This window comes from Coregonus lavaretus, assembly GCF_964263955.1.
Source record: "Coregonus lavaretus genome assembly, chromosome: 33".
In the NCBI taxonomy this organism is placed as follows: domain Eukaryota; kingdom Metazoa; phylum Chordata; class Actinopteri; order Salmoniformes; family Salmonidae; genus Coregonus; species Coregonus lavaretus.
The window spans coordinates 22846478-22871524 of NC_140020.1; the positions used below are offsets into that span (position 1 = coordinate 22846478).

The 25047-nt window shown below is 43.0% G+C and overlaps 2 protein-coding genes across 2 annotated transcripts in view; one reads left to right on the top strand and one right to left on the bottom strand.

The window, feature by feature from the left end:
• brf1b (BRF1 general transcription factor IIIB subunit b) overlaps positions 1-4145 on the bottom strand; it is a 122063-nt gene extending 117918 nt beyond the window's left edge. The window contains exons 1-2 of the mRNA XM_084151534.1: positions 3907-4145; positions 3260-3468 (exon numbers count right to left, since the gene is read on the bottom strand). Of these exons, the coding sequence (XP_084007660.1) occupies positions 3260-3443 (184 nt within the window). The 5' untranslated portion in view covers positions 3444-3468; positions 3907-4145. The remainder of the gene's footprint in view (positions 1-3259; positions 3469-3906) is intronic.
• Positions 4146-4437: 292 nt separating this feature from the next.
• On the top strand, positions 4438-23947 carry xrcc3 (X-ray repair complementing defective repair in Chinese hamster cells 3). The gene is made up of 7 exons (XM_084151055.1): positions 4438-4636; positions 11932-12069; positions 19575-19787; positions 20065-20219; positions 21872-22084; positions 22488-22534; positions 22878-23947. Exons 1-7 carry the CDS (start codon positions 4564-4566, stop codon positions 23110-23112), a joined length of 1074 nt encoding a protein of 357 aa, XP_084007181.1. The 5' UTR covers positions 4438-4563; the 3' UTR covers positions 23113-23947.
• The last annotated feature ends 1100 nt before the right edge of the window (positions 23948-25047 follow it).

Below are 25047 nucleotides of genomic sequence, written 5' to 3' on the forward strand. Positions count from 1 at the left end.
GAATGTTCCCTGGGCAACTCTGGAGGAAATTCAAACTTTATAAAAGATAGCCGTGGAGGCCAGCTTATTGTTTCTCAAGACACTGGTGCCCAAGACAATCCCAGCCGTGTCAGTCCTATTGATCGTTTGTTCAACCAAGGGTCAGCCCAAAGTGGTAGTGCCCAATCAGTGGAAACGCAACAGAACTTTGCCCCGAGCAACATTGTCCGTTATTCCCCCAGCCATTTCCAACCAACATCTCAGGGTGGGAACATAAATGGCCAACCTGACCCCATTCATGGAACCACTTCTAACCTCCATCAGCCTGTGCAGCATGGTGGTCATAGTCAAGCATTAAACAGAGGTAAAACTGCACTAGGCCACCTTGGGTCTGCACAGCTTGCCAGTGCCCAGCTGTCACCCAGCCAAGTAAAACCAGCTTCCAGCCATTACAGTAAATACCAAGATGGTAATAGCAAGAATGCTTACGGCGATGTCCAATCGGCTAATAGTGCCTATGAAAATGCCCAGGGCAGCAATGGCCAACCTGATCGTAGTCAACATGGGTCACCTTTAAGCTTCTATAGAGCTGTTCAAGGTAGTGCTAAGAAACCTTTATCAATAACCAGTGTTCAATCACCAAGATATGGGGTTGTACAAACAGGCAATATCCAACGAGACAGAAACCCCAACACTCCTAGCACCCTTCATCCACATAGTCAGTATGGTGCAAACCGTCTTGGTAGTGGACAAACTCTTTCAGATCACCATGGGTACTTGTCTAGACTCAAAGGCACCCAAGGTGGAGCTGAGAATAATCCCAACAACTTGAACTACATCTCTACAGAAAAAGGACAAGATCCAAACCTGCTCAAAGTCATCAGTGGTAACCATATTGATGCTGATGGATCACATGAAAACTCTGGGCCAAGTTCAAATAACCCTCTAAACCCCAGGAGCAGTGGCCCAGGCCGCTACGGTGGTAGCGTGCATGAAGGCATCTTGAGAGGTAAGCAATCTGTCCTATAATTATCATAATGAAGCACTAGACTATAGCAGTGATCAAAGCAGATTGCTTATCTTATTTTCACAAGTAGTTTGCTTTGAAAATGTGCTTGTGTAGCCATAATTTCTGGATAATATAAAATGTGGAACCTTTTGTAACATTTAATTTGTATTCCACCCACAGGTAAGCGTGGCCAATGAAGTTAAAAAGCCAAGGTGAGCTGAGCACCTTGGAACATTACTCAAAATTAACTTGTCAATTTTTCCTCTAGGATAATGTTGCTAACTGGGGAATCTTCCATGCCTATCAAGATATTCTATTGCAATACAATTCCATTTCAGATTTTGCTCTGTTGGAGCATTTTAGTCTAACATTCTTAAATTTAACCTTGTCTATTCGAGCGCAATGATTTTTCGATTGGAACGTAAGCTAAATGTAGCCCACAGACTGGGTTTCTAGGCTACATATTGCATGGTTCTAGGACTAATCTTTACTATATTAATCTTTAAAAAGTCATGTGAGCTAATTCTTAATATTCAGTGTAAATTAAGCATCATACAAAAAGTGAATAGAAATAAGTTGATAACTAAGATGAAGACCCTAGTGGAAATAACATGTCAATGAAATGTATAATGAATTTCTGGACAAGACTGTTATGTTTAAAGGCCCACTGTGAACTTACAGCCGTATATACAGCCATTTTAAATTAAAATCATTTACGCCCCCTTGATTCAATGTCACTTTTAAATGCCTCATGCACTTAATTAAACTGGCTCATAACCCAAAATATAGGGTTGTTTTACACCATTGTAAACAATGTCTTAAACAATGTATAGCTTCAAAATATGGTTAAACTATAGCGCCATCTCTGCATTTGAGTTATATTTTTCCAGCCCTAGCCATCTTAGTATAGCAAACGAAGTTGCAGGGTAGCACAATATTAGATCTCTTAACTATTTCATTAAGACAAAGTCTGCAATCCTGCCACTAGCCCAATATTAGACCTCTGATTTTAATGAGACAAGGTCTAAGGGCATTCCATAGCGACTGCGTTTGAGAACTTCTGGTACAATGACTACCTGCTAGCAGCATGTGTTCTGAATCCGAAGTGACATTCGTAATCGGTGGACGGTTCTGATTGGAGAATCGCCATTTGCATCACCGAGCAGTGAACATAGGCCCCGTGTCGCTCAGTTGGTAGAGCATGGCGTTTGCAACGCCAGGGTTGTGGGTTCGATTCCCACGGGGGGCCAGTATGAAAAATGTATGCACTCACTAACTGTAAGTCGCTCTGGATAAGAGCGTCTGCTAAATGTCTAAAATGTAAATAACTATTAAACCCAGTTTTGAGATGCTGTCCCCTTCCCAAATCTAATATGGATCCCAACGTTTTGTTCTAGCTTTGCACGTACGTGTTTCCTTTACTTCTCATCTGGGGCAGCACCTGCCCGTTTTGTGGGACTCATTAGCTAAGACCGGTGTGAACCACTGACTTTTTTTTATTATCAGAACAGTCTACCGATCTTATGGATGTAGCTATGGACATGGGGCACACGCTGCTAGCAGGTAGTCATTGGACCGCGAGTTCTTAAACGCAGTCGCTATGGAATGCCCTTAAACCTTGTCTTATTAATTAATCAGAGGTCTAATATTGGGCTAGTGACAAGGTTGCAGACTTCAAAACCATATGCATTTCATTTATTTAAAATTCCCATATTTATGTTGAATATTTGTAATGTTTGACCATAACACAATTTAAAACTGAAGTATATTTTGTTCCAACTTCAAGGAGGGGAAACACTTGGGTGTCAAACTCTTCACAAACCCATTATGAAGTTAATATTTCTCAAATTATTCATACTATATTAAAGGGGTTGATGACATATTTAGCAAAGCACCAGTCGTAGCCTAATGCTATTTTTTGATTTGTGCAGCCTAGTGCTTATGAAGACATTACATTATGTACTATAAATACTTTTTGTTTAATCTAACTGCAAGGAATTCTTCCAAATTGTATTATACCGTCAAGCTTATTTGAACAGTTGTCTTTCTATTTGTGACACTTTTCTTACATTGTCTGCATAACATTGGAGACAAGCTGGCATGTAATATGGTTCATTTTCACAAATATTATGCAATATTTAGCATCTCTAAATTTGGCTCTGGGCAGAGGATATTTGTGTGGTACTGCATAGTGGTACACTCTATTCCTCATCACAGGATATATACATATATTTTATGACAATGAAATCTTGTGCAATATGCAGGTCCTACCATCTGCTGAGACGAATTGCCCCACGGCTGACGAAATCCCACCACTGCCCTCCACGAATTGCACCTCGGACACGATGATGTTGTCCTCCAGCACAGACCCACAGCTCGTACATACTGCATTGCCCCGAGCCTGGTCGAGGTCGATCTCGGAACAACCACAGTTCTTGCATATGCGGGAAGTCATGTCTGCGGTGTCAGCCCAAATAAACCTGTATTAAAAAGAGGATCATTTGTCACTTCTGTGTAACGTTGGCTACATAATCGTATTTACACATTCCCCATGCAATGTGTTGATTATACTAGTAGGCCACTATTGACAAGCCAACAATATATTTCTGCATTGCTGAACTTTGCTTTAGTTTAGAGAAGATTTTGCATGCTATTACTGAACTAGTTCAGAGGACAACGCATGCAAGTCATGAGATCACAGTAACGTGGGACATGGTTTGCGTTCATGAATGTCACAGCAGACCGTACCAAAATCAAGATTATAACTAGCTAACCCATTTCATGTGTAGCTAGCTACTAGATATCACACGCCCACTACTGTAATGTAGTGCAGAAGGGGAGACATGCATGGCAAAATATGGTTACGTTGAAGTTTCAAAGCAATAAGCTTAGTACTATCTTTATATTTAGCTAGCTACCTGACGTTATTCAAAGTTTAATACCAGCGCGGTAGCTAGTTCTTGTATGGCGACAAAGAAATCCAGGACAGGAGGAAACACTTCAGACGCTATTGATACTTAGCTAGCTCGTTTCTCATAGTGAAAAGACTGCATATGCTAAAAGCTTGTTATCAAAATATGTTCACGTGATAAAACGATATGCCCTTTAAAAAGATAATTGTTAGCAAATTTCATAATATCCCATTCGACGAGGTAGCTAATGTTTTGGTGTTTTGACTCGCAAAACCTACTCGGCGTAAGTTAAACCAAATAGTTTATTTTCAGGGTAAGGATGACAACTTCAGGATGAGTATTTCATTGTATTTATTGAAACTATGTACACAGAGTATCCTTATTTATGTATCCCAATTATTATGTACACCGAAAACCAATGTAATCACTTTACAGTTAGTTACTTTTGCTTTTTAAAAAAGTGTTTTAATGTACACCCCTAAATTTATATGTAGTTCCTTCCATCACGAATCCGGGTGCGACGCGCTCTGTGATGACGATTTGTGGGCGGGTATTTCGCACGTCTGTCCACCAGGCTCTTTGCCGCCACAATAGTTAGCCAGCAAGCGGTTCACATTTTGCTTGCTGATGCCTCACAGAATGGCGAAATGTATCCCAGACTAAATGGTATTTGTGGGAAATATGGATTGGGAACAATTGGAGCTCAACCCAAGGATTATAGCAGCCGTAAAGAAAGGTAAAAGAAACGGACGTTAGCTAGCTAGCCATAATTCGACTAGATGTTATTTAGCTAACTTTATTCAACAGGTGGGACTAATCCTGGATGCTGATTGGTTAAAACCAGCCGGTGTCTATAATTAAGCAATAAGGCCCGAGGGGGTGTGCTATATGGCCAATATTCTACGGCTAAGGGCTGTTAGTATGTATGACTCAATGCGGAGTGCCTGGATACAGCCCTTAGCGTGGTATATTGGCCATATACCACAAACCCCTGAGGTGCCTTATTGCTATTATAAACTGGTTACTGATGTAATTAGAGCAGTGAAATGTCTTGTCATACACATGGTATACGGTTTGATATACCATGGCTGTCAGCCAATCAGCTTTCAGGGCTCGAACCACTGTTTTATAATCCACAAGTTACCACCAGCTAAAGCTATGACGTTGAAATGCCTATTTACTTTGTTCCATCTCACTGCGCAATCCACTGTCATCAGCCCAGCCAGCCAATTTATACATTTGATCTCCACTACAAAAAGCATCTAGACAGTATCTCCCATTTCGTTTAGACTAGCGTTTGATTTTCAACAGCAGAGATATGTTTAAACCTTGCTCTCTGTCTCTGACATTTGCAACATTGTTTCAATATTGAAATTCGATCTCCAGCTGTCCCATAGTAATGAACGTGTCGGGACGAGATGGACAGGCATCTAGTCAGCCAGTTGAAATCATGAATCAGCTGGCATCATTTTGATGGATGTTTACAAAGAAATGTCAATAGAAAACAGGTGAAACGAAATGCAGCTAGTTTGCTGTCTTTCCAGTGATTGTGTTAGCGGTGTTGTTGGCTAGCTCCTCTGAACAACAGTGTCCTGACGAGAGAGCACATTTTCTATGCCAGGCAAAATCGCGGATCATTAGCTCATTGTTATACATGTATCCAAATAAATGTCACTAGAAAACAGCTTATGCAAATGCTGCTACTTTGCTATTATTCTGGCTGCACTTTTTGACGTGACTGTAAGGTAGTTGGCTAGCTAGCAAGCAAGGGATAAGAACGTTGCCAGCCAGTATGGCAATGGAACATTTTAGAACGAACGACTGGATCGCGTCCATAGATACGCAACAAAACGACTGGGTCATGTCGCTGGCAACCGAACCGATAGAATGAATGACCAGCCAGCTTGGGTAGCAGCCCTAGATTTGTGTCGGGACTGTATCTTGTGGAAGGATGAAATAGTACGAATCAATTAATCAAAATTGTATCAAATTAATCATGCCCTCGAAGCCGGTGTTTGGAGGATATATTGACACGGTTTGCTGCTAACACCCGTGCCAATATCAAAACAAATTTTATTGGCAATATATCCTCCAAACACCGGCTTCTCGGACATTATCACTTAAACATTCTCTAGTCAGAACGCGACTATGCCAAGATCAGGACAGCGTGGATCTGGCTCAGAAAACGTACTTCAGTCCTTAATTATCCCAACTGGCAAATTGAGAAGATGGAAATACAGCACATTTTTCGTCAACATGCAAGGCTAGCTAATGCTATAGCAGCTCATTGGATTCCATGAAAATGCGACGACTAGCGTTGGTGAGCAGTTACTCGAAAGTGTTGTCGAATTCAATGGTCTGCTATAGCATTAGCTAGGCTAGCATGCTGACGAGAATTTTTCAAACTTCTAGATTTGTCAGTTGGGATAATTAGAAGTACACTGCCATCTCCCATCCCTGGACTGAGGTACATTTTCTGAGCCATATCGTGGCCAGCTCTGCACTGTCCTGATCGTGGTATAGCTGCATTCCAACTCAATAATGTGCAACTGCCAGCCCGCAATTCGGGGCGTTCCTGCATGTGGGCATTCACCCCCTTTTCATGCTTGAGCTTATTTCTCACTAATTTTGCCCACAAATTTGTTTACATCCCTGTTAGTGAGCATTCCTCCTTTGCCAAGATAATCCTTCCACCAGACAGGTGTGGCATATCAAGAAAGTGATTGAACAGCATGATCATTACACAGGTGCACCTTGTGTTTGGGACAATAAAAGGCCACTCTAAAATGTACACAATGCCACAGATGTCAAGTTTTGAGGGAGCGTGCAATTGGCATGCTAACTGCAGGAATGTCCACCAGAGCTGTTGCCAGAGAATTGAATGTTCATTTCTCTACCATAAGCCGCCTCCAACATAGTTTTAGCCAGTTTGGCAGTATGTCCAACCGGCCTAATAACCGCAGACCACGGTGTAACCACACCAGCCCAGGACCTCCACATCCGGCTTCTTTACCAACGGGATAGTCTGACATGAGCCACCCGAACAGCTGATGAAACTGTGGGTTTGTGCAACCAAAGAATTTCTGCAAAAACTGTCAGAAACCATCTCAGGGAAGCTCATCTGTGTGCACGTCGTCCTCAACAGGGTCGCAACCAACGTCAGTGGGCAAATACTCACCTTCGATGGCCACTGGCACGCTGGAGAAGTGTGCTCTTCACGGATTAATCTGTTTCAACTGTATTAGGCAGATGACAGACAGCGTATGGCATCGTGTGGGGCAGCGGTTTACTGATGTCAACGTTGTGAACAGAGGGCCCCATGGTGGGGTTATGGTATGGGCAGGCGAAAGCTATGGACCGCGAACACAACTTCATTTTATCGATGTCAATTTGAATGCACAGAGTTACCGTGACGAAATCCTGAGGCCCATTGTGGTGCCATTCATCCGCCGTGATCGCCTCATGTTTCAGCATGAGTGCACAGCCCCATGTCGAAAGGATTTGTACACAATTCCTGGAAACTGAAAATGTCCCAGTTCTTCCATGGCTTGCATACTCACCAGACATGCCATCCATTGAGCATGTTTGGGATGCTCTGGACGTGACGTGTACGACAGCGTTTTCCAGTTCCCTCCAATATCTAGCAAATTTGCACAGCCATTGAAGAGGAGTTGGACAATATCTGTGACCAACTGATGCATATCTGTATTCACAGTCGTGAAATCCATAGATTAGGGCCTAATACATCTTTTTCAATTGACTGATTTCCTTAAATGAACATGTTGCGTTTTATATTTTTAAATATTTGTCTTATGCTTTTGGTCTTGTACAGAATACTATCCTACTAGAAGTCAGATACACGATATATACAAATGTATGTGGACAACCCTTCAAATTAGTGGATTCGGCTATTTCAGCCACACCCGTTGCTGACAGGTGTGTGTATATATAACCGAGCACACAGCCATGCAATCTCCGTAGTCAAACATTGGCAGTAGAATGGCTTTACTGAAGAGCTCAGTGACTTTCAACATGGTACTGTCATAGGAAGCCACCTTTCCAACAAGTCAGTTCGTCAAATTTCTGCCCTACTAGTGCTGCCCCGGTCATCTGTAAGTGCTGTTATTGTGAAGTGTTAACGTCTAGGAGCAACAACGGCTCAGCCGTGAAGTGGTAGGCCACACAAGCTTACAGAACGGGACTGCCGAGTGCTGAAGCATGTAAAAAATAATTTGTCCTCAGTTGCAACACTCACTACCGAGTTCCAAACTGCCTCTGGAAGCAACGTCAGCACAATAACTGTTCATTGGGAGCTTCATGAAATAGGTTTCCATGGCCGAGCAGCCGCTCACAAGCCTAAGATCACCATGCGCAATGCCATGCATTGGCTGGAGTGGTGTAAAGCGTTCTGCCATTGGACTCTGGAGCAGTGGAAACGCGTTCTCTGGAGTGATGAATCACACTTCTCCATCTGGCAGTCCAATGGACAAATCTGGGTTTGGCAGATGCAAGGAGAACGCTGACTGCATAGTGCCAACTGTAAAGTTTGTTGGAGGAGGAATAATGGTCTGGGGCTGTTTTTCATGTTTCGTGCTAGGCCCCTTAGTTCCAATGAAGGTAAATCTTAACGCTACAGCATACAATGATTTTCTAGACTATTCTGTGCTTGTTTGGGGAAGGCCCTTTCCTGTTTCAGCATGATAATGCCCCGTGCACAAAGCGAGGTCCATACAGAAATGTTTTGTCGAAGTCCGTGTGGAAGAACTTGACTGGCCTGCACAGAGCCCTGACCTCAACCCCATCAAACACCTTTGGGATGAATTGGAACACCGACTGCGAGCCAGGCCTAATCGCCCAACATCAGTGCCCGACCTCACTAATGCTCTTGTGGCTGAATGGAAGCAAGCCCCGCAGCAATGTTCCAACATCTAGTGGAAACCCTTCCCAGAAGAGTGGAGGCTTTTCTAGCAGCAAAGGGGGAACCAACTCCATATTAATGCCCATGATTTTGGAATGAGATGTTTGACGAGCAGGTGTCCACATACTTTTGGTCATGTAGTGTATAAAATGGCTCTGTGTAGCTCAGTTGGTAGAGCATGGCGTTTGCGGCGCCAGGGTTGTGGGTTCGTTTCCCACGGGGGGCCAGTATGAAAAATGTATGCACTCACTAACTGTAAGTCGCTCTGGATAAGAGCGTCTGCTAAATGACTAAAATGTAAAAATAATATGCCATGAATACGAGGCTAGATTTAGCAACGAAGCTATTTAGCTAGTGACCGATCTAGATTATATTAGCAACATACCCTTATTTTACCAGATCCTCTTCTCCTTCACCCAGTGGAGGTCTTTATTTAATTGCTTATAATTTTTGCCAACTATATCAAATCAATTTCAATTCATGGTGTCAGAATGCACTGCTGTATTAAAGCTGCAATATATAACCTTTGGGGCGACCGGACCAAATTCCCAAAGAAATGGGAGTTATAGATCTGTCATTATCATTGAAAGCAAGTCTAAGTAGCAGTAAAGCTGTTCTATGTGCGCTATTGCTATGCTTCCCGCTGAAATACAATATTTCTGGTTATAGAAAATATATTTCACAGCGTTTTAGTTGGTACAATGATTCTCAACACTATGCTTGCTTGTTTTGTCACAATAGCCATCTAGCCAGACTAATGTTGCTAACTAGCTGACCGTGAGCTAGCAAGCTAGATAACAGGCATTTTCAATTTAAAACTTGCCTAAGACAGTTCACAGAATTGTCCATTTAAACAACTTTAGCCAATTTATTAATACATTTAGCTAACATTAGATAGTTAATCCAGAGATTCTTACCTTTACCTCGATTCGACAGTCTCGTCCAGGTCATCATGGCCCTGGTGAGTGATGTGAAGCTTGAGACGGGCATTTGTAGTGCTGTATGATAGCCACATTAGCAGCTAATTAGCATTTAATTTTGGAGGGGTAAATAAATGCAAGTCACCTTGTCTGAGAGAGATTTACATGGTTATGAAAACGTCACGCCAGGGTAAGCCTACATTTAGTGATCCAATTGACATTTTAGTAATTTAGCAGAAGCTCTTATCCAGAGCAACTTACAATTAGTGAGTGCATACATTTTTCATACTGGCCCCCCGTGGGGCCAGATACACAGCCCTTATTTTAAATGTTTCTAAAATTCACAATGGATAAAATGAATGGTGGAAAAACGATTGGAACCATTTGTGTTTGACCGCTAGGTTATATGGGTGTTATGACTCATCAGAATCATACTGTGGTAGGCTATTACCATGAGCCCGTCCTCACCAATTAAGGTGCCACCAACCTCCTGAGTTGTATTGCCATATGACTTGGAAACTTAGCTAATGTTATACCCCTTGACTTATTCCACATTTTGTTGTGTTACAGCCTAAATTCAAAATTGTTTAAATATAATTTTTTTCTCACCCATCTACAAACAATACACCATAATGACAAAGTGAAAAGATGTATTTAGATTTTTTGTGCACATTTATTGAAAATGAAATACAGAAATATCTCATTTACATAAGTATTCACACCCCTTTGTCAATACTTTGTAGAAGCACCTTTGGCAGAGATTACAGCTGTGAGTCTTTCTGGGTAAATCTCAAAGAGCTTTCCACACCTGGATTGAGCAACATTTGCCCATTATTCTTTAAAAAATTCTTCAATTTCTGTCATTGGTTGTTGATCATTGCTAGACAATCATTTTCAGGTATTGCCATAGATTTTCAAATAGATTTAAGTCAAAACTGTAACTCGGCCACTCAGGAACATTCACTGTCTTCTTGTGTTTTAGGCTATTGTCCTGCTTAAAGGTGAATTCATCTCCCAGTGTCTGGTGGAAATCAGACTGAACCAGGTTTTCATCTAGGATTTTGCCTGTGCTTAGCTCCATTCCGTTTCTTTTTATCCCGAAAAACTCACCAGTTCTTAACGATTACAAGCATACCCATAACATGATGCAGCCACCACTATGCTTGAAAATATGGAGAGTGGTATTCCGTAATGGGTTGTATTGGATATGCCCCAATCACAACTTTTTGTCCTGAGTACAAAGTGTTAATTTCTTTGCCACATTTGTGGCAGTATTACTTCAGTGCCTTGTTGCAAACAGGATGCATGTTTAAACCAATTTGTAAGTCGCTCTGGATAAGAGCATCTGCTAAATGACGTAAATGTAATGTTTAGGAATATTTTTTATTCTGTACAGGCTTCCTTTTCACTCTCAATTAGGTTAGTATTGTGGAGTAACTACAATGTTGTTGATCCATCCTCAGTTTTCTCCTGTCACATTCAACTTTTTTCTGTTTTAAAGTCACCATTGGCCTCGTGGTGAAATCCCTGAGCAGTTTCCTTCTTCTCTGGCAACTGAGTTAGGAAGGATGCCTGTATCTTTGTAGTGAGTGGGTATATTGATACACCATCCAAAGTGTAATTAATAACTTCACCATGCTCAAATGGATATTCAATGTCATCTTTTTTTTAACCCATCTACCAATAGGTGCCCTTCTTTGCGAGGGATTGGAAAACCTCACTAGTCATTGAGGTCCACTGAGGGACCTTACAGATAATTTTGTGTGTGGGGGGTACAGAGATGAGTCATAAAATAATAATGTTAAACACTAATTGCACACAGAGTGAGTCCATGCAACTTATTATGTGACATGTTAAGCACATTTTTACTCCTGAACTTATTTAGGCTTGCCATAACAAAGGGGTTGACTCAATACATTTTAGCTTTTCATTTTTGTATACATTTTGAAACATTTTGAAAAACATAATTCCACTTTGACATTATGGTGTATAGTGTGAAGGCCAGTGACGAAACATATCAATGTAATCTATTTTAAATTCAGGCTATAACAACAACAAATGTGGAAAAAGTCAATGGGTGTGAATACTTTCTGAAGGCACTGTACAACATTTTGCTTTGCTAGTCAACGTTGTGTTGTTAAAATGCATGCTGTAGGTGCGTCTTTGCTCATAATGAATTTATGTTGATCTTAGCTAATGTGAAATCAGCGAGGGAGATTCTCAGTCTCTCGGGTCCGGATCTACAACGACTCACCCACCTGTCAAAGTCAGACGTGCAACACCTGCACACAGCTGTTGCTGTCTCTTACCGCAGACATTCGCCTGTAACAGGTAGGCATGCTCTATTCTATTGCAGGATTCTCCAACTCCGAACATGGAGAGCTACTGGGTTTGCAGGTTTTGATTCCAGCCCAGCACTAACACACCAACTAGCTACAGTTGAAGTCGGAAGTTTACATACACTTAGGTTGGAGTCATTAAAACTTGTTTTTCAACCACTCCACAAATTTCTTGTTAACAAACTATAGTTTTGGCAAGTCGGTTAGGACATCTACTTTGTGAATGACACAAGTAATTTTTCCAACAATTGTTTACAGACAGATTATTTCACTTATAATTCACTGTATCACAATTCCAGTGGGTCAGAAGTTTACATACACTAAGTTGACTGTGCCTTTAAACAGCTTGGAAAATTCCAGGAAATGATGTCATGGCTTTAGAAGCTTCAGATAGGCGAATTGACATAATTTGAGTCAATTGGAGGTGTACCTGTGGATGTATTTCAAGGCCTACCTTCAAACTCAGTGCCTCTTTGCTTGACATCATTGGAAAATCAAAAGAAATCAACCAAAAAAAAAAGGTAGACCTCCACAAGTCTGATTCATCCTTGGGAGCAATTTCCAAACGCCTGAAGGTACCACTTTCATCTGTACAAACAATAGTACGCAAGTATAAACACCATGGGACCACGCAGCCGTCATACCGCTCAGGAAGGACACGTGTTCTGTCTCCTAGAGATGAACGTACTTTGGTGCAAAAAGTGCAAATCAATCCCAGAACAACAGCAAAGGACCTTGTGAAGATGCTGGAGGAAACCAGGTACAAAAGTATCTATATTCACAGTAAAACAAGTCCTATATCGACATAACCTGAAAGGCCGCTCAGCAAGGAAGACGCCACTGCTCCAAAACCGCCATAAAAAAGCCAGACTACGGTTTGCAACTGCACATGGGGACAAAGATCATACTTTTTGGAGAAATGTCCTCTGGTCTGATGAAACAAAAATAGAACTGTTTGGCCATAATGACCATCGTTATGTTTGGAGGAAAAAGGGGATAGCTTGCAAGCCGAAGAACACCATCCCAACCGTGAAGCACAGGGGTGGCAGCATCATGCTGTGGGGGTGCTTTGCTGCAGGAGGGACTGGTGCACTTCACAAAATAGATGGCATCATGAGGAAGGAAAATTATGTGTATATATTGAAGCAACATCTCAAGACATCAGTCAGGAAGTTAAAGCTTGGTCGCAAATGGGTCTTCCAAATGGACAATGACCCCAAGCATACTTCCAAAGTTGTGGCAAAATGGCTTAAGGACAACAAGTCAAGGTATTGGAGTGGCCATCACAAAGCCCTGACCTCAATCCAATAGAACATTTGTGGGCAGAACTGAAAAGGCGTGTGCGAGCAAGGAGGCCTACAAACCTGACTCAGTTACACCAGCTCTGTCAGGAGGAATAGGCCAAAATACACCCAACTTATTGTGGGAAGCTTGTGGAAGGCTACCTGAAACGTTTGACCCAAGTTAAACAATTTAAAGGCAATGCTACCAAATACTAATTGAATGTATGTAAACTTCTGACCCACTGGCAATGTGATGAAAGAAATAAAAGCTGAAATAAATCATTATCTCTACTATTATTCGGACATTTCACATTCTTAAAATAAAGTGGTGATCCTAACTGACCTAAGACAGGGAATATTTACTAGGATTAAATGTCAGGAATTGTGAAAAACAGAGTTTAAATGTATTTGGCTAAGGTGTATGTAAACTTCCGACTTCAACTGTAACTAGCTACGTTTAGACAGGTGTGTTAGTGCGGGCTAACCCTTTAAAGCCTGATGTCTGATATACACACAGTCCCGTGTGGCTCAGTTGGTAGAGCAAGGCACTTGCAATACCAGGGTTGTGGGTTCGATTCCCATTGGGGACCAGTAAAAACAAAATATGAACATGGATGCACTCACTACGATATGTCGCTCTGGATAAGAGCGTCTGCTAAATAACTCAAAGGTATGTCACAACACCTGAGGGGTATCCTACAAACAAGCTAGATCTAATCAGGGTTTTCTAAAGCTAACCAGGTTCAGCTTCACATTCCAGCTGGTGGATATTGCTCGCCTCATTCACATTACCCATAAGCACTCAGTTAAGTTGCGCCGGATGTCATGCATTTCAATGGAATGGAGTCGCAATACCCCCTTGCTGTTGAAGGCTTCATTGCGAGACGGACGCTGCATACATTTAAATCTTTCAAACTCGAAGAACAGGAAGTTACCAAACCACAGAAGAAGATGACAATATGTGGTTTTCGGTGATGGCTTTATGGGATAGTTAGCAACTTGTAAACAATTACCCATTCCTGTAAGTGAGTACTATTTTAATGGTAGTGTTAAATAATACACATTGGCTGTTAAGACAGTTATATTATGACTGTTGCCTCCCGTTTTTAAATATGTGATGGTACAATACAATAATACCAGTCAATATCAGCATGTGAAGTAGCTAGTTAGCTATAAAATCGCCTAAACAAACTGCACTATAAATGTAGGAGTCTATAATCTAACCATGTTCAACCTGCAGATCGATGTGCCTCGCAGAGTAGAGTCTGACATTCGCAACGGCACCATACAATACACGCTGACTGAAGAGGCAGACAAATGGGAGTAATGTGGTGGACCCTCTGTTAAATTACACATTTCTCGAGGTAGGAATATCGCAAAAATAGACAACCTCCCGCGTTATGAAATTGGCCAGTATTGAAATCTGACGTGTATGAATAGACGTTTATGCGATCTAAAAGTCTCATTCCTATTAACTACTTCTTCTTTAGGAAAACAGCCCTAATGTTGGAAACATTATGTTGACTTCCAGAGTTACATTTATACATTTTCCAAGCTATAGAAGTGTTTTTTTGTTTAGTTTTTTGTCGGATAAACACTCCAAACAGCCTACCCGACCGCTCAGAGGCGTTTGCATGTTCCTAAAGCACACTGTTGCCTCGTTTTGTATCACATTTCAATGATAAAACTGGGGGGGACAAAAATGCAATTTCAGAATGTGGAGGGGGCCATGTGCACCCCTGATTTTTACATACAGCAGGTTTTTAAATGACAAAAGGGTTTGGTCTGCTTCATGTTTTCATTTTTGCCATGGTAAAAATATTGTAACGTGAACGGGCAAAAGCAGAGAGGCATGAGCACCCTTCTCAAATCTAATAATAATCTGCACTGCTCTGTCATGTCAACAATGCCTTGAAGCAGCATGATGCGTTGTTCAGAAACCTTGTATGTATTTTCCATAAAATATACACTATATATACAAAAACTATATATATATATACCCCTTCAAATTATTGGATTCGGCTATTTCACCTGTTGCTGACAGGTGTATAAAATCGAGCACACCGCCATGCAATCTCCATAAAAAACATTTGCAGTAGAATGGCCTTACTGAAGAGCTCAGTGACTTTCAATGTGGCACCGTCATAGGATGCCACCTTTGCAACAAGTCAATTTGTCAAATTTCTACGGTCAACTGTAAGTTCTGTTGTTGTGAAGTAGAAACGTCTAGGAGCAACAACAGCTCAGCCGCGAAGTGGTAGGCCACACAAGCGCACAGATATCGTCTGTCCTCGGTTGAAGCACTCACTACCGAGTTCCAAACTGCCTCTGGAAGCAATGTCAGCACAATAACTGTTTGTCCGGAGCTTCATGAAATGGGTTTTCATGGCCGAGCACCCACACACAAGCCTAAGATCACCATATGCAATGCCAAGTGTCGGCTGGAGTGGTGTAAAGCTCACCGCCATTGGACTCTGGAGCAGTGGAAACGCAATCTCTGCAGTGATGAATCACGCCTCACCATCTGGCAGTCCGACTGACGAATCTGGGTTTGACGGATGCCAGGAGAACACTACCTGCCCCAATGCATAGTGCAAATATTTAAAGTTTGGTGGAGGAAGAATAATTGTCTGGGGCTGTTGTTCATGGTTCGGGCTAGGCCCTTTTAGTTCCAGTGAAGGGAAATCTTAACACTACAGCACACAATTAAATTCTAGACGATTCTGTGCTTCCAACTTTGTGGCAACAGTTTGGGGAAGGCCCTTTCCTTTTTCAGCATGACAATGCCCCCGTGCACACAGCGAGGTTCATACACAAATGGTTTGTCAAGATTGGTGTGGAAGAACTTGACTGGCCTGCACAGAGCCCTGACCTCAACCCCATCGAACACCTTTGGGATGAATTGGAACGCCTACTGCGAGCCAGGCCTAATCGCCCAACATCAGTGCCCGACCACACTAATGCTCTTGTGGCTGAATGGAAGCAAGTCCCCGCAGCAATGTTCCAACGTCAGGTGGAAAGCCTTCCCAGAAGAGTGGCTGTGATAGCAGCAAAGGGGGGACTAACTCCATATTAATGCCCATGATTTTGGAATGAAATGTTCGACGAGCAGTTCGAGTGTCCACATACTTTTGGTCATGTAGTGTACTTCCAAAAAAAAGTCTAAGTTCAAACAATTTTTACAAAGAGTTCAATCTTGGTTTCATCAGACCAGATAATCTTGTCTCTCATGGTCTGAGAGTCTTTAGGTGCCTTTTGGCAAACTCCAAGCGGGCTGTCATGTGCCTTTTACTGAGGATTGGCTTCCGTCTGGCCACTCTACCATAAAGGCCTGATTGGTGGAGTGCTGCAAAGATGGTTGTCCTTCTAGAAGGTTCTCTCATCTCCACAGAGGAACTCTAGAGTTCTGTCAGAATGACCATCGGGTTCTTGGTCACTTCCCTGACCAAGGCCCTTCTCCCCCGATTGCTCAGTTTGGCCCTGCGGCCAGCTCTAGGAAGAGTCTTGGTGGTTCCAAACTTCTTCCATTTAAGAATGATGGAGGCCACTGTTCTTGGGGACCTTCAATGCTGCAGACATTTTTTTGTACCCTACAGCATGATGCTGCCACCACCATGCTTCACTGTGGGGATGGTGTTCTCGGGGTGATGAGAGTTGTTGGGTTTGCGCCAGACATAGGGTTTTCCTTGATGGCCAAAAATCTCCACTTTAGTCTCATCTGACCAGAGTACCTTCTTCCATATGTTTGGGGAGTCTCCCACATGTCTTTTGGCGAACACCGAATGTGTATGCTTATTTTCTTCTTTAAGCAATGGCTTTTTTTCTGGCCACTCTTCCGTAAAGCCCAGCTCTGTAAAGTGGTCCTATGGACAGATACTCCAATCTCCACTGTGGAGCTTTGCAGCTCCTTCAGGGTTATCTTTGATCTTTTTGTTGCCTCTCTGATTAATGCTCTCCTTGCCTAGTCCCTGAGTTTTGGTGGGGGGCCCTCTCTTGGCAGGTTTGTTGTGGTGCCATATTCTTTCAGTTTTTTTATAATGGATTTAATGGTGCTCCGTGGGATGTTCAAAGTTGTGGATATTTTATTATAACCTAACCCTGATCTGTACTTCTCAACAACTTTGTCCCTGACCTGTTTGGAGAGCTCCTTGGTCTTCATGGTGCCGCTTGCTTGGTGGTGCTCCTTGCTTAGTGGTGTTGCATACTCTGGGGCCTTTCATAACAGGTGTGTGTATATATACTGAGATCATGTGACAAATCAGGTGACACTTAGATTGCACACAGGTGGACTTTATTTAACTAATTATGTGACTTCTGAAGGTAATTGGTGGCACCAGATCTTATTTATGGGCTTCATAGCAAAGGGGTTGAATACTAATGCACACACCACATTTCCATTATTTTCTAAATAATTTTTTGAAAGAAGTAATTTTTTGAATTTCACTTCACCAATTTGGACTATTTTGTGTATGTCCTTTACATGAAATCCAAATAAAAATCCATTTAAATTACAGGTTGTAATGCATTTGCAAACATTTCTACAAACCTGTTTTCGCTTTGTCATTATGGGGTTTTGTGTGTAGATTGCTGAGGATTCTTATTTAATTAATCCATTTTATAATAAGGCTGTAACAAAAAGTGGACAAAGTCAAGGGGTCTGAATACTTTCCGAAGGCACTGTATCTGTTTTAAATTATACTGTCAATCCTCAATAGGAAACTGAAATGTATATAATATAATAGACATGACCATTTATGTTGACTTTCGACGGTGGGTGGACCGGCGGCCGTCTGTGGTAGTAACTACAAGTTAAAATGTCAATTCAATTTAAATTTCAATGGTGTATGAGATAAATTGCAGTGGTCTGAAAGGATCCTTCAATGAGTCTTCGGCACAGGACATATATTGCTCATCCCTGACACTTGGAAGTGAAAAAGACGGTTGCTATAGGGGCCGACGTGCAGTAACCCTGATGAGACTATGGCGGTGAGTGAATATACCGCCTCTACCCTCTGTTCTATCGACAAATGTGCAATCGCTGGAGAATAAACTGGACGAACTACGTTTGAGACTATCCTATCAACGGGACATTAAGAATTGAACTATGCTATGCTTCTTGGAGGCATGGGTGACATGGACATGGATAATATACAGTTAACATTTAGGCCTAATTAAACTGTCTCATTGGGCAATGTTCAACTTCAATTCACTGGCACTATGTAAAATATATTAGCCCATACACATTGATAGTAAAATCTGTACTTTAATATACTTTTGGTGTATTTACTAGGCATTGCAAGACATTGCGATAAAGATTACCAAGATATAGCCTATGCGCACGGTTCTGGTTGTCTGCCTGCCCCTCTCCCACCCTCGCTGGCTCGCCTGCTCTTTCTCTTCTCTAAGAAAGATGCTGCACACGAGGTGGAATATATGGGACTCTACGTAGTTCTTTGCATAGAAATAAGAAATCATTCTTATTTCTATGTTTGTGTCATTTGCTACCAGCTATGAAACAAAACGGCAGAAATACTTTGAAAATAGCTACGGCAGGATTTTTGTTTGCTATAAATCACAACTCGCACCTGGTCATACTTTTTACTTTTTCAGTTCGAACACATCTATTTTTAGGCGCATATGCGAGTAAAATGGTCGCACTGTAGAGCCCTGAAATGTACTCACAGAGACGATGAAGGAGCATCATGCTCTCCTCCTCCTCCATGTAAAGAAATTTGACTGCAGCCAACCACAGCGCACACAAATCACACTGCCCATAGGTACTGGGAGGCGGGACGGGGGGCCAGACTGTCAAACCAGCAGTGTTTCCCTGTCATCGCTCGCTTTGTGACTGACATGTCCCTGTCCTATCAATAGATCGCTAGAAGATGCATATAGTTCATTCTAGTGGGAGAGGGCAGGGCATACTTTTTTTTTCTTCTGACTAGCGAATGGAAAAGTAGCCTAGTTAATTTAAGGTTGAGTCCAAAACAGGAGGTTTAAAAAGTAACAAAGTTGTTTTCAGTCCTCTGCAGCATTGCTTTAATTAACAAAAGCCTGCACACCCAGTAACTCACGAGGACCAGAGTTGGAGTCTCACTCTATCACTGTATCTAGCCACCCGGAAGTGATTGTAGCCTAGGCTTTACAATCCTAGGTTCAAACAAGTTATAGTCTATTATTCAAACTAACTGATTATCTGTTTGTTTTCACACAGCCTTACAAGTGCACCGCGGAGAGTTTCCCTCTTTGGAAACTGGGTACAAGCTAAGTTTGGCTTGCCCCGTTCTGGACGCTCTACTGCGAGGTGGTGTACCGTTGAGCGGCATCACAGAACTGGCAGGGGAGAGCAGTGCAGGAAAGACCCAGTTTGGCTTGCAGCTGTGTCTCTCTGTGCAGTACCCACTGGAGTATGGAGGGCTCAATTCAGGTGACCTAATGGATAAATCGGACTGAATCGGGGAGGGACAAACTGGACTAGCCTGTCCAATAAGGAACACTCATTTTAATTTCGGTTGCAAAACATTTGAAAACGTTTTCCATTGCATGTCCTAATAAACGTGACCCAGCTCTTTGTTGACAGTATTTTGTCCTGATGTTCTGCCTGTAAACCCATATTGCCTAAATATTGTAACTTTTTAATTATTGTCAGATAGTGCTGCTTATGGCATGAAATGTTGTATGTGTGTTTGTCTTTACACCTGCAGGAGCTGTGTATATTTGCACAGAGGACTCGTTTCCCATCAAGCGTCTGTGGCAGCTCATTACCCAGCAGGCTCGGTTGCGGCCAGAGCTTCCCCAGGCCCTGATACGGAGCATCCGTTTCAGCGACAACATCTATATAGAGCACGCTGCCGATCTGGTAAGACAGTGGTGCAACAGACACCCACTGTAGTGGAGAATTCCTATAAAACGCCACTGGCACAGGTTGAGAGCAGTTCATGACGCGTCCGCATAGAATTGGCTTTCCAGACGTAGATATGTAGCACGATGGGACAAGGACATCCCTGCCGGCCAAACCCTCCCTAGCCTGGACGCTGGGCCAATTGTGCGCTGCCCCATGGGTCTCCCGGTCGCGGCCGGCAGCGACAGAGCCTGGACTCTAACCAGGATCTCTAGTGGCACAGCTAGCACTGCGATGCAGTGCCTTAGACCACTGCGCCACTCAGGAGGCCCGGATTTTAGACATTTTTGCTAATTTATATTTAAAACAAAATAATAATGGAAATATCACATTTACATAAGTATTCAGACCCTTTACTCAGTACTTTGTTGAAGCACCTTTGGCAGCGATTACAGCCTCAAGTCTTCTTGGGTATGATGCTACAAGCTTGGCACACCTGTATTTGGGAAGTTTCCCCATTCTTCTCTGCAGATCCTCTCAAGCTCTATAAGGTTGGATGGGGAGCGTTGCTGCACAGCTATTTTCAGGTCTCTCCAGAGATGTTCGATCGGGTTCAAGTCCGGTCTCTGGCTGGGCCACTCAAGGACATTCAGAGACTTGCCCCAAAGCAACTCCTGCGTTGTCTTGGCTGTGTGCTTAGGGTCGTTGTCCTGTTGGAAGGTGAAACTTCGCCCCCAGTCTGAGGTCCTGAGTGCTCTGGAGCAGATTTTCATCAAGGATCTCTCTGTAGTTTGCTCCGTTCATCTTTGCTTCGATCCTGACTAGTCTCCCAGTCCCTTCCGCTGAAAAACATCTCCACAGTATGATGCTGCCACCACCATGCTTCACCGTAGGGATGGTGCCAGGTTTCCTCCAGAAGTGACACTTGGCATTCAGGCCAAAGAGTTCAATCCTGGTTTCATCAGACCAGAGAATCTCATGGTCTGAGAGTATTTAGGTGCCTTTTGGCAAACTCAAAGCGGGCTGTCATGTGCCTTTTACTGAGGAGTGGCTTCTGTCTGGCCACTCTACCATAAAGGCCTGACTGGTGGAGTGCTGCATAGATGGTTGTCCTTCTGGAAGGTTCTCCCATCTCCACAGAGGAACTCTGGAGCTCTGTCAGTGACCATAGGGTTCTTGGTCACCTCCCTGACCAAGGCCCTTCTCCCCCGATTGCTCAGTTTGGCCAGACGGCCAGCTCTAGGAAGAGTCTTGGTGGTTCCAAACTTCTTCCATTTAAGAATGATGAAGGCCACTGTGTTCTTGGGGACCTTCAATGCTGCAGACATTTTTTGGTACCGTTCCCCAGATCTGTGCCTCGACACAATCCTGTCTCGGAGCTCTACGGACAATTCCTTTGACCTCATGGCTTGGTTTTTGCTCTAACATGCACTGTCAACTGTGGGACCTTATATAGACAGGCGTGTGCCTTTTCATGTCCAATCAATTGAATTTACCACAGGTGGACTCCAAGTCGTAGAAACCTCTCAAGGATGATCAATGGAAACAGGATGCACCTGAGCTCAATTTTGAGTCTCATAGGAAAGAGTCGGAATACTTATGTAAATAAGGTATTTCAGTTTTCCGAAGGCACTGTACATGTGACCAGTGTTTCTGTGCTGTCCCAACAGGGTGCACTGCAGGCCTGCGTGTCCCAGCGGGTGCCCATCCTGCTCTCCCGGGGCCTGGTCCGGCTGGTGGTGGTGGACTCAGTGGCGGCCCTGTTCCGCAGCGAGTTCCAGGCGGACGAGGGCATCGAGAGAGCCCGCCACATGCTGACCTTTGCTGCCACTCTCCACCGCCTGAGTCACAACTACAGTACCCCGGTGCTGTGCATCAACCAGGTAGGGAAGAGCCTTAACTGCTCAGCAGACCCGGGTTAAATGCACTATATCAAAGACTATTTAGGTTTGCCTGGTACTAGTAGGGGAAACACTGAAATAGTTCCAAAAGTGCAAACTCGAGTATATACGTAAACTTCATGTATTTCACCCAGTTCTGCTACACATGCATGTCAAACCTAGATTATGTATTATGCTTTCTTGGCTCACTTGAAAAGGAGATGTTTATCTCAATGTGACTTTGCTGTTTAAATAAAGGATATATCAAATTAATAATGTGTTGTTGGATGTGTTCTATTGATATTGCATGATATAATTTTGTTATAGTAGCCTGACCCTATAGATAAACAAAAGCTAGCAGCATGTTCAGAATAATGTAATGAGTTATTGCACCGTACCTCTTCAGGTGACTGATGTAATTGATGGCCCAGATCCAGCACACTGTAACTTTGGGTAAGCTGTTTGAGTCTCCTGATTATATTTACTAGCATAGAGAGATACAAGTATAGATCCCATGTATCATTAGTGTGTGTGCGTGTGCACCTCTGTGTGGTGTGTGTGTCTTCGAATAATAGTAGTAGTAGTAGTAATAAGTTGGGTGCTTACATTTGTCCTATTTCACACATGTACAAGTGTGTGTTAATACATGTGTGAATTGGAATTTTGTTGATTGTATATCCCACTCCCCCTGAGACACCCACGGAGAGTGGGGTCACGGCCAGGGATCAGACATTATTGACGGTGTGTGTGTGTGTGTGTGTGTGTGTGTGTGTGTGTGCGCGCACTTCTTTCCCAGGCTGGTGGACAATAAGGTGCTGCCCGCCCTGGGCATGGCCTGGGCCAACCAGGTGATGGTGAGGCTGATGCTGCTCCGCCTCCCGGGCTGCGTGGGCACTGGGGAGCATGGCGGCAGCAGCGCACCCCGCAGGCTGGAGGTGGTGTTCGCCCCCCACCTCCCCAGAGTCAGCTGCCTGTGTGGGGTGTGGGAGGAAGGAGTGAGAGGGCTGCCAAACACAGACCCCGGTCCGTGACCGACAGCATTACAAAGAGACTTGAAACCACAAGCGAAGTGGGACTGAACGAGTGTACCTAAATCCGACAAACCTTTACAGTTGCAGGATACAGAAAAGTGTCAAATGTGAAAATGATAGGGACCCGCACACTGTTTAGATGCTCTCTGTAGTTTGGTCTTGGCAATATTGTAACCACAAAGGGACTTTATCAGGGGTTTCAGGGGTGATTCCAGCAAGGCATGCACACTGGAGGAGAGTGGACACTGCAGGATGGCAGGACTGTTGCCTTACCTTGTGCTTCGACATTCCATAGTGAAGCCTATATGCATTTAAAAGGAGAGAGATGGTATAAAAAGTATGGAAGTATGGTGAGTCAAATGATATGGAAATCCTCCTGACAAACCATGTCTATACCTTTAAAAAAATCTAATTCAGTTTTTAGCAGCAGACATTTTTCTGCTTCTCTTTTCACAACAGAATTGAATATAGACTATTGCAAAAGTTGTTGTTTTTCGCACGACACTTCTGAAGTTTGATTTGCACAGCAGTGTGTGCCTGTTGGAGGGAGCCGACACTTGATTTAGAAATCGGCAGGACTGTGGTGTATGCCAATCAGTTCTGACAGTAAACCTGGCTGAGAAGTTTGCAGAACATCCTAGTAACAGCACTGCCGGTTTCTAAATAGTGTAATTTCATTCCAACCAAGAGATGCTACTCTGGAAGTCAAATGCACTTCTGAAAACACAGTGCAAAAAACTATCTGAAATTATTTAATTCTGGCCAAAGTGTTTCATATGTTACATGACGTTCTATCCAGTGGTGTAGTGGTAAATAAAATTGGTGGGTAAACGCTGATCGCCGTTGGTGGTGAGTGAAGTAACGCTTTCTATACTTTCAATGCATTTTTCCCTGATAGGTGGGTAAACACTTGCACACAAACAAAGTGAGTAAATGGCATTTCCGTGCATTTACTCGCCATTAAACCACTGGTTCTATCAAAACGGTAACAAATGTGGAAAGGAAAATGTGTTTGATGGTGAAGGACCACATTGGAATATCATAACTGTACAGTGTTTCCTCTATATCAGGGTTGCCCAACCCTGTTCCTGGAGAGCTACCCTCCTGTAGGTTTTCGCTCCAACCCCAGGTGTTACTAACCTGATTGATTTTATCAACCTGATAATTATTAGAATCAGGTGTGCTAGATTAGGGTTGGAGCAAAAACCTACAGGACGGTAGCTCTCCAGGAACAGGGTTGGGCAGTCCTGCTCTATATCATATTCAATTGTATTGATCGCGTACAAATATTTTGCAGATGTTGCGGTTATGTTCCTAGCTCCAACAGTACAGTAATACCTAACAGTAATACCTAACATGTACAAGTGTATATTATACACGTGTGAATTGGCAATTAGTTTTTTGCATATCCCACTCCCCCTGATACACCCTGGGGTCACGGCCAGGGATCAGCCATTATTGATGGCGACCCTATGTCCGTGTGTACGGCTGTGCGTCTTTTTAAGTCCCTGTGTGTGTCCTGCAAAAAATGTCATATTTTGTATATATTTCTGCTGAGACATACTTTTAAATGGTTAGTCATTGGCTCAATGACTGGAAGTCTATGGGAACAGCTAGCATATCATTGTGTTAACGCTAGTAGCAATGGGTCTGATTCTCTGATAAATTAGGCTGAACTGTGCTGTTCCACTGTTACAGAGGTGGTATCAGCTCTTAACTGTGCTGTTCCACTGTTATACATACAAGGAACTGCCAAAATAAAGGAAATACCAACATAAAGCATCTTAATAGGGCATTGGGCCACCACGAGCCAGAACAGCTTCAATGCACCTTGGCATAGATTCTACAAGTGTCCGGAACTCTATTGGAGGGATGCGATACCATTCTTCCACAAGAAATTCCCTAATTTGGTGTTTTGTTGATGGTGGTGGAAAA